We start from the raw sequence: 12,385 nt of genomic DNA, 5'->3' as shown, positions 1-12,385 counted from the left end.
GCTGCTCCTGAGGGAGGAGCGGGGCAGCCCTGGCTGCCAATTGCCTTCCCGTGTCAGGTCCTCGCGGGCCTCCCAACGAGAGCACCGCAGCACCCCGAGCGTGGTTATCCGGGCTCTGGGCAAAATCCATCGCTCTGAGCAAGATTCGAACTTGCGTAGGGGACCACTTCTGCGTTTACGAGTCCAGCCCCTTCACCCCTCGGCCACCACAGCCCCGGCCCCGCGGCGGGGGACACCCGTGCCGGCGGTGGGGGCAGCGCCGGGATTTGCCGGGAAGCGGGAAACTGTCCGGGATGTCCCGGGACAGCGGGGGGGGTGCAGGAGGATGTTCGCACCTCGGCTCGTTGGTCTAGGGGTATGATTCTCGCTTAGGGTGCGAGAGGTCCCGGGTTCAAATCCCGGACGAGCCCTTCTTTTTCGGTACTCGTGGCTGGATTTCGGTCACTCACGGGGTGAGGCTGCCTGGCACAGGGGGCACGGCTGGTCGTCCAGCCGTGCTCAGCTTTAGTCTCCTCCTGGGTGGGGAAAGGGCTGTCGGGGCAGTGGGGTTCGGTAGAGTGTGGGGTCCGTGCTGCCATCGCGGCCGCAGGTGGGCGGCACAGCCATGATGCTGGGAATCTACTGTGGGAAAGCCTGATGGAAAAGGAGTTTAGTCGCCACCTCGTGGACGAAATGAGGGGAAAACAAAAATCCCAAAACAATTGGAGATGCTGGGGATTGAACCCAGGGCCTCTTACATGCGAAGCAAGCGCTCTCCCACTGAGCTACATCCCCTGCTGTGAAAAGTGGGGAGGGCACATCTTCCTGGCACTGCAGGGGTCGTCTCCATTTTTGCCAAAAATAATGTCAGGTGAATGAGAGGTGCTGCAGCCACCCCATGGAGAGCTGTTTGCATCCCGCTGGGGGATGCAAGGGCTGATGGTCCCGCACCTGGTCAGCAGAGAGCAGCAGGGGTGCAGTCCTCAAAGGAGGAGCTGTCCCAAAAGAAAGGGTTGTCTCCAAAAGTTTTATCCCAAGGAGGGGTTGCCGCCAAAAAGCAGAGGTTGTATTCAAAGAAGGGTTTATCCAGGAATTGAACTCTCCCACCCAAAAGTGAGATTCCTATCCGTGCACCAACAGTCTGGAATGCTGCACCCCTTTTGCCTCCCCAGTCCCACAGTTTGGATTTTGGATAACAGCTGAGGCTGTGATTTTCCCCAGCACCCCCACAGCCATGAGGAGGARTTTCCAGGCCGGCCATGCCAGCACAACCCCAGGGCTTTTTGAAGGGGTTCYGGCAGCCCTGCAGCCAGCAGCGATGGGTCTGGAGAGGCAAAAGGACATGGAGATGCTGGGGGTTGATCCCAGGGCCTCTTGCATGCAAAGCAAGCGCTCTTCTGCTGAGCTACATCCCCTGCTCCAGCAGCACTTTGCTGCTGACCCTTGACAGTCCATCCTGCCACAGGAAAGTGCCAAACCAGCATATGCGACCAGTCCTGTTCCCCACAGATCCCAGTGTGGCTTTGGCACAAGGAACAGGAGCTGTGAGTACTGAGTTACAAGCAAATTCCCCATCTGTTTATTTTTCCCAGCTCCCTTGGGGGTCAGCAGGGTGGTGGTGCTGGGGCTTTTATGGGTGCCATGGGGGCACAGCTCCAGGGCAGGACATGGGGAATTTTTCAGGACACAATTCCTGAGTGTTGGGCTGCCTGTAGGTGTGCTGGGGTGGGAAGAGGAGCTGCTTCAGGAGCCCCAGCTAGTGGGGACCTCCCTTGACACAGGGAGAACAGCAAAGAGATGATTTGCAGAGAGCAGTGAGCCTCCAATGCTGACTGTAACACATGGCTGTGCCAGAGCAGGGATTCCCTCCATCCAAACCCCCTGAGCTGACCGAGGGGAGCTGGTAGGATGGTTCAGTGTCAGSCCTTCACATCACAGAGGGGTAGAGGGGAGCAGGCAAGGGAAACACTGCACCACATGATTTCCAGGTCTCATAACCCCCTACAGACACCCCACTCCTTCAGCCCCATGTACCTAGTACTGGCAGCAGCTACCCCACACAAGAAATAACCACATCACCCTTCTTCTCTCTGGGAAGTGTGCAGGCACCTCTCAGCAAATGTGATTTAACAGCCCTGGGATGTTATAACAAACAATTCTTGAGTTTAATACTCAAATTCCTTCCCAGGACCCTGCAAACCATTTTCATTGTGCTCATCCCAGTCTCTCCCTGAGGAATGCCCTCCACAGCAACAGCTCGAAGCAGAGGAGGGGGCAGGACAGCCAGGAGCAATGTCTGCTCCATGATGTTGGCTCAGGGTGACACACAGTGCTAGTGGAGCCGACAGGGCTGCAGGATGCAAGGGAGCCCCATTCCCACAGGGAGCACCAGGAGGGTCAGACTGGCATGCCTGTGCCTTTTGATTTGCCTGGTTCTTTCCCCATGACTCACACATGTGGGCAGCCTGTTATTTTCCTGCTTTATGGGATCTCCAGCCCTGGGGAAAAACTAGAGCCCTTGACAGAGCCACTGCCTGTCTGGCTCCCCAGGCGTAGCGGGGAGGGCACCCTGAGCCCCTGCCCTGCAYTCAATCCATGGGTATCTGGGGTGGGATGGCCTCAGTGTTGCCCTCTCCTCCCTGGCCAGGCAACCACTTTCTCTCCCTCAGTCTGGAAGGTTGCTTCAGGCGCCATCCTASCCGGCTTGAACACATCCAGGCACTGGCCACACAAGTCCCATCCCTCTGCCTACCAGGCCTGCGGGCTCCGTGCTCCAGGGGCTCTGTCTCTCACCTGGCTGGTTCCAGGTGTGTCSCCAAGTGCTCTGGCCAGCACTCCCTGCCCCACTGAGGAGGATGAGGGATGCTGCCTGTTGATGCAGATCACTCTCCCAGCACTGCCCTCAGCTCAGTGCCCAGTGCTGGTCTGGGATACACCTTTYAAACCCGGTAAAGGCACGGGCGGTGTATTTGCCTCTTCATCCTCTCCCACCGCTGTGAGACACCACAGTTTTGGTCTTCTCACCTGCATGTGCAGAGAAGCCTCAGACTGATTGGTGTGCTGTGTTGATCCGTCAGTGATCCAGCCTCCTCCCAGCCCTGTCACCAGCACCATGCTGGCTGGGGCTTCCACAGAATCATGGAATATRCTGAATTGGAGGGGACCCATAGGGATCRTCAAAGTCCAACTCCTGACTTGGCACAGGACACSCAACAATCYCACCCTGTACCTGAGAGCATTGTCCAAACWCTTCTGGAGATCTGGCAGCCTTGAAGCTATGCCCATTCCCTGGGGAGCCTGTTCAGAGCCCCACCACCCTCTGGGGGAAGAACCTTTTCCTGAGATCTAGCCTAAACCTCCCCAGAAAAAAATCTCTGCTCTAAATGGTCCCACTCGCTTGCTGTTCACAGCAATCTCCCCTTTTCAATCACAGTTCTCTGTACTTGTTCSTCCTCAAACCATGACTTCCCCTCTCCTTTCCACCTTATCCATCACTGGGGAAGGAATGTACCCATCCTTCAGGAGCCTGAGGATACTGAGTGACCCCAGGGAGATTTCCTCTAAGGTCATGGAGCAGCTGAGGAAAAACAGGAGGCAGGCAGGGCCCTGGGCTGTACTGCAGGCTCTTCTCTGAAATGCTTCTGCTACTTTTGAAAGCCATAAGTAGGCAATGCTGGGACCAAATCCCAGGACTCAGCTATTTCCCTCCATGTGCTTCCACCTGCTGAGCATTGTTTTTCATCCCAGTCTTGTGACGTAAGTCCCTGTTTCTCACTGGAGCCTTTGGCTGCACTTCCTCTACACAAACCTGTATTTAGGGCCTGATCAGCAGGTCTGGGGAGTCCTGCCCTGGRAGGAAATGTGATGAATTCAGGACTGCTCTTGAGCTGGGAGCCAAGGAGGCACAGCTCCCAGAGGAGTCAAGGCTCCCATGGRAGACAATCCCCAGTCCCTCAGGACAGGGAGCCCTGAAAGCACCAAGGTACTCATTTCCCCAGCTATSTGCACTAAGATATCAACATTTTCAAGTCAAATCAGGAACTTGTGTAGATTTTCAGAGACAATGGACTTTCAGAAAAAAAAAAAGCAACAAATTAAAATCTGTATAACCTTGCCAGTGAAGTCATTCAGTGCAAAGCTACATAAAAATGTAATTATTCTCTCCACCTGCTCTCTCCTGGACTGTTCCATGCAGGCTTGAGGAAGGCAGCTGCAAAGGCCAAAGGCCTATAGCTTACCAACAAAACTTTTGCTGGAATTCCAGTTCTTTTTGACAATTTTATTCTAAATTTTCCATTTCTGCAGACAATTTCCAGGGCTGGGATAGTAGTCCTTGGAAGAACACCTCCCTTTTCCTGGTGCTCTGGCTGCTAAGCAATTGCCATGTAAATTTTCTCCAAATTAGGAGCACCTCTACAAAAGTCTCCAGGGCAATAAAACCGGTTGAGCTTGGTCAAAGGCTTTTGATGACCAACAGGCTTTCAAGCTTGGCATAATCCCTCRTTATAAACTCACAAGTTTTATGCAAATACTCATATTCCTCCTCCCATCAGCTGAAAAGGTTCTGCCTGATGAGCCATGGCATCTTAAAAAGAGGCTGTACTCAATTCATGACATCCTCCAGAGATACCTGTGTCCCCTATCCATAAAACAATTATTGTCTCTTTTTTATTCTTCACTGTCATCCATTAAACCTTGGGTGAGCTTGGCATAGGATGCCCATCCAGAGGAACCCAACTCCCAAGAATCCCACTTCTACCTTTTTTCCCTGACTCCATGTCCACCCTCCTTAACCCAGCCCCCCAAAAAAATCGCTGCAAAAATGCAGGGTAAATGCCATTTTGAAATGTCAGACCTTTGTGTTCCTAGCTCCTTGAGGGAACAGCCAATAAAGTCTGCACCTGTGGAAATTCCTCCCTGAGCAGGTGCTTGCCATGGGGCAGCAGGAGAGGTTTCCAGGCTGAGAAAATTGCCTTCGGGCTGGTCCCAGCAAACCACACACTTCTGTCAGCACAGGGAAGAGCTGGGCAGCAGAACCCCCATTTCATACAAAAACCAAACCTTCCCAGCAGCAACAAGCAACCTCCAGAGGAGGTCACCCCTGCAGACTCCAGAACAAAGAACGCCAGAAGGCTCAGGCTATGATGTGGCAAGTCTTTAATGAGAAGGAGAAGGAGAATGAACCAGTTCAGAGTACAAGTGTGTTTCCAGCGCTGAGCACAGAAATGGATAAATCCCACTTTGGGACAAGCTGATCCCTGCAAGGTGGCCCCTCGCCCCACCACCCCATCATCTGCCATCTAGAAGCATTTATTGCCCAGYCAGCAGCAAATGCCCTGTAGAACATGGAAATACAAAGACTTAGTGAGAGAAAGGATTACAGAGGCACGGGCTGGAGTGACGAGCTCGCACGGCTCCCCTCCTGCTGTGGGAACTGCTGGGAAATCCACGGGCATCTCCTCAGTCCTCTTCCCCAGCCTTGGCCTTGTGCTTGGCTTGTCCTTCCCGACCACGCTGCTGGCACGGGCAGGAGGAGCCCGCCGGGGACCCCCTACAGCCCGCTGCCCAGGCACAGCAGTCCCGCCTTGCCCAGCCCCCTGGAGCCCACGGGGATGCCGCAGCAGCGCAGGTAGCTCCCGATGGCCGCCGACGCCGTGGAGCCCACCGTGGTGTTCTGCGGGAAGGAGCTGAGGATGGGCCCGGGCAGCGTGACCACCACCGTGGGCGGCTGGATGTAGGCGGTGGAGTCCCCGCAGCGGCGGAAACAGGGCTGGTTGCAGCTGGTGGCCAGGGGCCGGGGACTGCAGAAGGAGGGCAGGCACAGGTCATAGCAGGACATGGCTCGGCGAGGATGTGCACCTGAAAGGCAGAGCTGGGCTGTAAATGCAAGGCAGAGGCTGGTCTGTCCCTGCTGAACCCTCACACAGCGGCTCCCACACAATGAGAGGTGTGGGAGAGCGAGCTGGAGGGTGAGTTTAGATGGTTTGGAAACAACAAAGGAAGGCTTCCCCCTCCCTTACCCCATAAACTGCTCGCGAGGATGAGGGTAGTTTGGTTTGAGCTGCAGATTGGTCTGGGGGAGCTGGAGGCACCAGGTGCTGGGAATAGAGAGCAAACCCACTCCAGCTCCAAGCTGACAGGGAGCCTTTGGCAAAGCAAGGTGCTCACAAGATGCACGTGCTTAAACTGATACAGTGTGAGCTGAGCTATCCCATCCCAAAATATAAGTGATGCCCTTCCGTAAACAGGGACCCATCGATCCCTGCAACCCAGGCATATCCTGTTCTAATTTATCTCCTTCAGCAAGGAATGTCATGCAGGATGCAACTGGTTATATGGTTGCAGATCCTGCAGCCCCTTGCACTCCATCATTTTAGGGCAGAGATACACCCTTCCCCAATGYCCTTTGCAGCTGGAAGGGTGGCAGGGAAAGGGGATGGAGTCTGTCTTGACTTACCCAGATGGAGATGGCAGCGGTGGCAGCTGGAGCAGGTGGTGGGGCCGGGCACTGTCTCCACAGTTTTATAGGGTGGCCCAGCCCCCTGGGGGAGTGAGTGCGTGCMTTCCACTTAAAACTCCCCAACAACCAGCAGTTTTCTCCTGGAAAGCTCCCCTGACTGATTAAACAGTTYCCTCTTTCATCTCTCATGTTTTGCTTCCATGTAATACTGAGTAAGATTGAAATGATTCGGGCTACAGGCATTAATTACCTTCCTTCCTAAGGCCAAGGGACATTTTAGGTCTTTATGCCACCAGGCAGGAGAGTGTTTCAGCAGAATTTAGGGCAGACGCATCCCCACCTTCCTCTCAGCACAACCAATTCAGCTCCCCGGTGCACCTAAGGTGAGACTGARAGTGTAAATTGAATGTAAGGAACATCCATTTGCAGTTCAATCCTTTGCCAGAAGTCTCATGGATGGCAGAAAAGCTGAGGGGCTGTGAGACTGAGGGTGCTGGATATGAGTGATATGGGCACAGGGACCTGACCTAGCCCAGCATGAGCAATTTGTTATGGGTTTGGATGCACTTAGAGGATTTTCCTATTTTGTTTTTTGTAATTAGTCCTCGCACCTGGGGTATGAGCCCTGCTCAGACGGCACATAGGATTTTAAAAGCAAAGTGATCATGGGTTCTGAAGCCCACCCCCRCAGGTGACACACATCTAAACTGGCTGATTTTGTGCAGGGAGCTGACTTCCAAGAGCCCTTCAGGCCCRCTTGTTGCACAGGGTAGTAGCAGTGAGCCAAAAGGTCACAGGTGTCCTTCCTCATGATGGAGTGACACTATCAAGATAGGATTAATTACAGTAATTCCAGGCTCTGCTGGAAACCTGTTAGCTATGAAACATCCCAAACATCACAGCCTGCTCTTAAACGTGAATCACCCACACAGCGGGGAGGGGGAGTTGCTAATGTGATCCCCAACAGGGGGGTGAGACATCATGAGCTCTAGGGACAAGGAAAGTTTGAAAAAGGCTTTTCATTTCACACCAGCAGAGCCTAGATGATGGCACAAACATCTCCTGCCCTGGAATAAACCCTGGTGGTACGGAGACTCATGTACTGTGCATGTGTGGAGCTGTCAGTATCCTGTTAAAGGTGTGCATTGTGGGGTTTAGGAGTCATTTTACTTCTTGGGATGATTTGGCCAAGGTGGATCTTGCTGAGTGGTCCTTAGTAACTCCTCCCTGCCCTGCCTGTCCAGRCAATAAAGCCTTCCAAGGTTCTGGGGTCTAACTCAGCTATTTTTTAACACCATTCTGGAAGGGGAAAAAAGGAAATCAGGTTTTCCAAGGTAAAGGGGAGGACACTTGCTTCAGGGAGAAGCAACCTGGCAGCTCCTGGAGTAAGGCAGGAGGCTGTGTGCTCATCATTTGTAATCTCCTAAATCTCACTTGGTGAGCAAGAAGATGAGGTTTTAGTTTAAGCTTTACCGTGCTGCTTTTTGCACCACTCTTGCATAATAAATCAATGCCACAAGTGCGCTTTGGACCCACAGCCAGAATTAAACCCTTATTCTACTAGTCAGGTTTTCTTTCTCTTCACTGATCAGTTTCCATCTCTTGTTTTTTCTTTTTTGTGCCTCTCTGCATTCTCGTGATCTCACAAAAACAGCCCAACCTGGGTGAGTCTGTTCCAGGTTCCAGGCCCAGGCTGGGATCTTCTGAACTGCAGCTTCACTGTGTATTTTGAAATCCAGTTTAAGTACTTGAGATTCACTCACATTGGACCATTCTGGATATTGTGCCAGAATAATATCCATGGATGCAGTGATGCTTAGGATAAATGCAATGGGGCATTTAGAGGAGGAATATTGTTGAATGTGAGCAGATCTGTGGACTGAAACAAGTCCTTTTCCTGGATAAGAAAGCAGGGGAAACAAAAAGCATATGTCAGGAAGTTAAAATAATCAGATTTGTGTAATGAATGAATTTTTAAAAAGCAAAACCATAGGGGAAATGGCAGAGATTTGGGACATAAACAAGGACTGAATTTTCCAACCCCTATTCATTTCAGGGTACTAGCACTTTCTGCTTGAGATTTGACCTTCTCTGGAGGAACCTCAAACCTRTGAAAATTTCACCAAACCAAACATGTCGGACCCATTTACTTATCTTCTGCTCAGATCCAGGGTGTGTGACCACCTCAGCCATGCCTCTTCCTGCAGGTAAGGACACAAGAAACATGACCCAGGATCAAGAATCCATTTGTTCCCCTTCCTATCACCAGCCCTTGCAGCACTTTCCACCTCCTATTTCCCCACTTTGCATTTTGATTTCCAGCAACCCAAGGGTGGGTGTGTTTGAGACTGACTGGAGGCAGGGAGCTGGTCCCTCTCCTAAAATTTCTCCTGAAAGCCAAAGGCAAGGATATATCTTGGAGAAGCAACAGACCTACAGCCTCCTATCTCTAAGGAATGTCTGCATCCAGGGTGCTCACCCAGGGCTTGCCTCCCGGCAGYAGGACAGGCAGGGAGCACTCCCAGATGGCTGATGGATGAGTGGGACAGCCCAGTGCCAGGAGGCAGGATCCTGATGCAGCCAGACCCAGGCACGGAGCATCCTGGCTGCCTGTGTCCTTGTCGGGACAGACTCGGGGTGCTCCAGGGCCACTGTGTGCAGCCCAGGGAGYGAAGCCCAGCCGGTGCCACTGGGGACAGCCAGGCTCCAGCTGCCAGGCGCTGTCCCAGGGCTGCAGGTGATCCACTTCCATGCTGCCACATGATCCCTGGAATTGCCAGGTTCCTGGGTGGGATGATGCTCCACAGCACCACCAAGGCTGCCACATGCCCTTCAGGAGGACTCGTCACCACTCACCAGGGCAGGGTTAAAGGGTGTCCTAAGGGAGTCAGTGGGGCTCCTCTCCTGGCTGCCTGTGCCCTGAATGTCTCAGGTGCCATCCTGTAGAAGCAATCCCCCTGCCATGCATCGCCATGCCCCTGCACTCATCACCCCAGCCCATTTCACCATCTCCAGCTGCAGGGTGGTCTCTTTCCAGGGCTGGACCCAAAGCCATGCAGATTTCCCAGGAAGTCTCCCAAAGATCCCTTGCAGGGCACCTGACTGTCCAGGCAGGGCCACCCCCTTTTCCTGGGGTGGCAGAGCTGGCCAAGCACCGCAGCATCTCTCAGCAGTGGGATGGGATGGGGCTAGTGTTTCCCAGCAGCCTGATGMTGGTTTCTGGCTCTGGAGAAGCTGATGGAGGGAAGCAGCTCCTCACTGGTCCCCAGGGACATCTCCCCAAGGCATGGGAAGGAAATGCAGCCACAGGAAAGGTCAAAAGGTGTGGGCAGCTAAGCCTGAGCATCCTCCCCTTGGCTTGAAGCCATGGCAGTGCTTGGCCACATCCTCACCAGTGGAGAGGAGTGGAGAGGGAAAGCACCAGCATGGCTGGCGAGATGCCTTTCCCCAGGTGCCTCGAAGCACAGACACTGCCAAATGCAGCTTTTCCCTCTCTGCAAGACCTCYGAGATTCCAAAGGGAGTTGTACCTCTTTCCTCTTCATCTTGCCATGGGTCACCCTCTCCTGCCTCCAGGAATCTCCACTGTGAGCACTCCTGCAGGCACAGGAGGGAGCTGCCAGTGCACAGCAGCTCTGCCATCCTCAGGACAAGCATCTCTGGGACCTGCCAGAGACATCCAGGGCAGCTTTTGGCTCCCTTTGGCATCCTTGGGGATGCCCAGGGAAGCCCAATCCTGATTTTTCCTGTCTGCAGTTCACTGGTCCTGGAGAAGAGGCARTGGGATGGCAGGACAGAGGCTGGCAGGTGGGCTTGAGGGACAAAGGGGGACAGTGACAGCACCCTGCTCCCCTGGGGCCTTGCACAGAGGAAGGGCCACACCAGCATCTGAGCCACCAGAAGCAGATTCAGCCCATGGAAGCAGCAATCCAAGGGCGGAGGTGATGTGTGTTTAACACATCAGARCAAAACACGGAGAGCAGAAGGATACTGTGGGGCTGCACCAAAAAGCCTACTCTCCTAGACAAAGCCCCTGGAACCCGACGAGGGTGGGATTCGAACCCACGCGTGCAGAGCACAATGGATTAGCAGTCCATCGCCTTAACCACTCGGCCACCTCGTCCCCTGTGACATGCCGGTTTTTTTAGCAGAATTTTTTTAGCAGACTTTTCTTGCTTTTCTTGAAGACAGGCAGCAAAGCCAGGGCTGATTCTCCAGGGTGCCCTTCGGCAAGCCARGCTTGGCAGGGAGACCCCTGGCAGCCTCTGTCACAGCAGGGTAGAGAGACAAGCAAGCATTTGTGATTTATTTGCCCCTCTCCCTGTTACCTTCTGTGTTCAGAGGGTGGCAAAGGGCAATGTGGCACTTATTTTTGCCATGAAAACTCGTGCACTAAGCTTCTCCACTACTCACCCACACACAACCTGTGTCCAGAGGGTTTTCCTACATGATTCAGAACTAGCTGGGCAAAGTAATAAAGAAGATTATGGGGGTCCAGACAGCACCTAATGTATCTCTTATTTCCCAAATTCCCTGGTTTCTGTAGACAGTTTGGGGCATTTCTCCACTGTGAGGAGAGAAGGGAGAGGAAGAAGAAGGAAACTTTTTACCCCTAGAGTGGAGTCACCTGGGATGGCATGCTGGGGACTGACAGTTCTCAGAGCAGGACAAAGACCCCCAGAAGTGTCCCCAACTTGGGACAGGGAGGAAAAAGAGCCCCCCAGGCTGAGGCACCACTGGGAGTCGAACCCAGGATCTCCTGTTTACTAGACAGGCGCTTTGACCAGCTGAGCCATGGCGCCCATGAGCCTCACCAGTGCTGGGTGCTCCTGGAAACACCTGACTCTCTGCCCACCTCTCTCCCCCTATGTCCTACCCTGCTGCCTCAGGTTTGGGGTCTCCCACCTGCAAACCCCATTTCTTTTTGCTGCTGGGTGTTGACCCAACCCCCTGACACAGGGAGCCCAACACATCCCGTAAGCAGCACCAGCTGGGTCTGGGGGTCCCCAGGCCCTACAGGGACATGCTGCCCGCTCCCCTTGCCTGGCAGTGCTGTGCCAGCTGTGGCCCTACACTGCCCTGACGTGACAGCCTCAGTCTCATCTCCCTCTCTGGCTGGTCCCTGCCAGTGCCAATGGTCACCCCAAGACAATGGCCACCCCAAGAGACACCCTGAGCCCTATAAAAGAAACAGCGGGTGCCTCCACACCCTGCAGCGCCATGACAGGAAGGGAAATCTCTGCGGGCATTTCCTYGCTGCYTGCCTTGGGGTGCCAGGAGACAATCCCATGTTAGCCGTGCCCGCAGGGATTTTCTGGGGGATCTGGGGTTCTGTGGCAGCTCCACATCCATCAGAGAAGGGTCTGGAGATACAAAAGCACATGGAGATGCTGGGGGTTGATCCCAGGGCCTCTTGCATGCAAAGCAAGCGCTCTTCCGCTGAGCTACATCCCCCTGGCKCAGCCTCTGCCCTGGCRCTGTYCTCACYCCKAGAAAATCCCTGTCTCTGCTGCCTTGCCCTGCTCCCCAAGCTGGGGAAAGGGGATTGATGATGTTGCAGRCMCTGAGAATCCCTCAGGTACCACTGGGCTGGCGAAGGGGTTGGAATGGGGGAAATAACTCTGGGGCGGAGCAGGGATGTGGTGTTCTGGGCACAGCCCCCATGTAAGAGGCCAAAGCGTAGCTGTGCCCTGGCTGTGTCCGCAGGCTGCACTGCAGGGCGGGTCGRAGGTGGCGAGTGGGAATGTGTGGCCACGTTGGCAGTGCGCTGAGGGGCGCCGTGGTGAGCAGAGGATGGCGAAAAAGAAGGGCTCGTCCGGGATTTGAACCCGGGACCTCTCGCACCCTAAGCGAGAATCATACCCCTAGACCAACGAGCCGGGATGCGCCGTTGCCCCCGCGCCCCTCCGGAGCCCGGCCCGGACGCTGCGCGGACGCCGCTGCTCGG

At 54.3% G+C, this 12,385-nt stretch overlaps 1 protein-coding gene and 7 non-coding genes across 8 annotated transcripts; 1 reads left to right on the top strand and 7 right to left on the bottom strand.

Moving 5' to 3' along the window:
* The first annotated feature begins 338 nt into the window (after nucleotides 1–338).
* Nucleotides 339–410, top strand: TRNAP-AGG (transfer RNA proline (anticodon AGG)). Its single transcript has one exon. It is a non-coding gene; the product is annotated as a tRNA-Pro (tRNA).
* A 292-nt stretch (nucleotides 411–702) lies between these two features.
* Nucleotides 703–774, bottom strand: TRNAA-CGC (transfer RNA alanine (anticodon CGC)). Its single transcript has one exon. It is a non-coding gene; the product is annotated as a tRNA-Ala (tRNA).
* Nucleotides 775–1,322: 548 nt separating this feature from the next.
* On the bottom strand, nucleotides 1,323–1,394 carry TRNAA-UGC (transfer RNA alanine (anticodon UGC)). Its single transcript has one exon. It is a non-coding gene; the product is annotated as a tRNA-Ala (tRNA).
* A 3,725-nt stretch (nucleotides 1,395–5,119) lies between these two features.
* LOC130586179 (beta-keratin-related protein-like) lies at nucleotides 5,120–6,513 on the bottom strand. The gene is made up of 2 exons (XM_057386902.1): nucleotides 6,437–6,513; nucleotides 5,120–5,838 (listed from the first exon to the last, which is right to left on the bottom strand). Exon 2 carries the CDS (start codon nucleotides 5,816–5,818, stop codon nucleotides 5,531–5,533), a length of 288 nt encoding a protein of 95 aa, XP_057242885.1. The 5' UTR covers nucleotides 5,819–5,838; nucleotides 6,437–6,513; the 3' UTR covers nucleotides 5,120–5,530.
* Nucleotides 6,514–10,479: 3,966 nt separating this feature from the next.
* TRNAS-GCU (transfer RNA serine (anticodon GCU)) lies at nucleotides 10,480–10,561 on the bottom strand. The gene has a single exon. It is a non-coding gene; the product is annotated as a tRNA-Ser (tRNA).
* Nucleotides 10,562–11,166: 605 nt separating this feature from the next.
* TRNAT-AGU (transfer RNA threonine (anticodon AGU)) lies at nucleotides 11,167–11,240 on the bottom strand. The gene has a single exon. It is a non-coding gene; the product is annotated as a tRNA-Thr (tRNA).
* Nucleotides 11,241–11,820: 580 nt separating this feature from the next.
* On the bottom strand, nucleotides 11,821–11,892 carry TRNAA-UGC (transfer RNA alanine (anticodon UGC)). Its single transcript has one exon. It is a non-coding gene; the product is annotated as a tRNA-Ala (tRNA).
* A 353-nt stretch (nucleotides 11,893–12,245) lies between these two features.
* Nucleotides 12,246–12,317, bottom strand: TRNAP-AGG (transfer RNA proline (anticodon AGG)). Its single transcript has one exon. It is a non-coding gene; the product is annotated as a tRNA-Pro (tRNA).
* Nucleotides 12,318–12,385: the final 68 nt, after the last annotated feature.

The sequence above is a fragment of the Malurus melanocephalus genome, unplaced genomic scaffold (genome assembly GCF_030028575.1).
Source record: "Malurus melanocephalus ecotype Western Australia unplaced genomic scaffold, MMel_1.1 scaffold_1094, whole genome shotgun sequence".
NCBI lineage: Eukaryota > Metazoa > Chordata > Aves > Passeriformes > Maluridae > Malurus > Malurus melanocephalus.
Note: the sequence above shows the minus strand (reverse complement) of the source record. Positions and strands in the feature narration are given on the sequence as shown.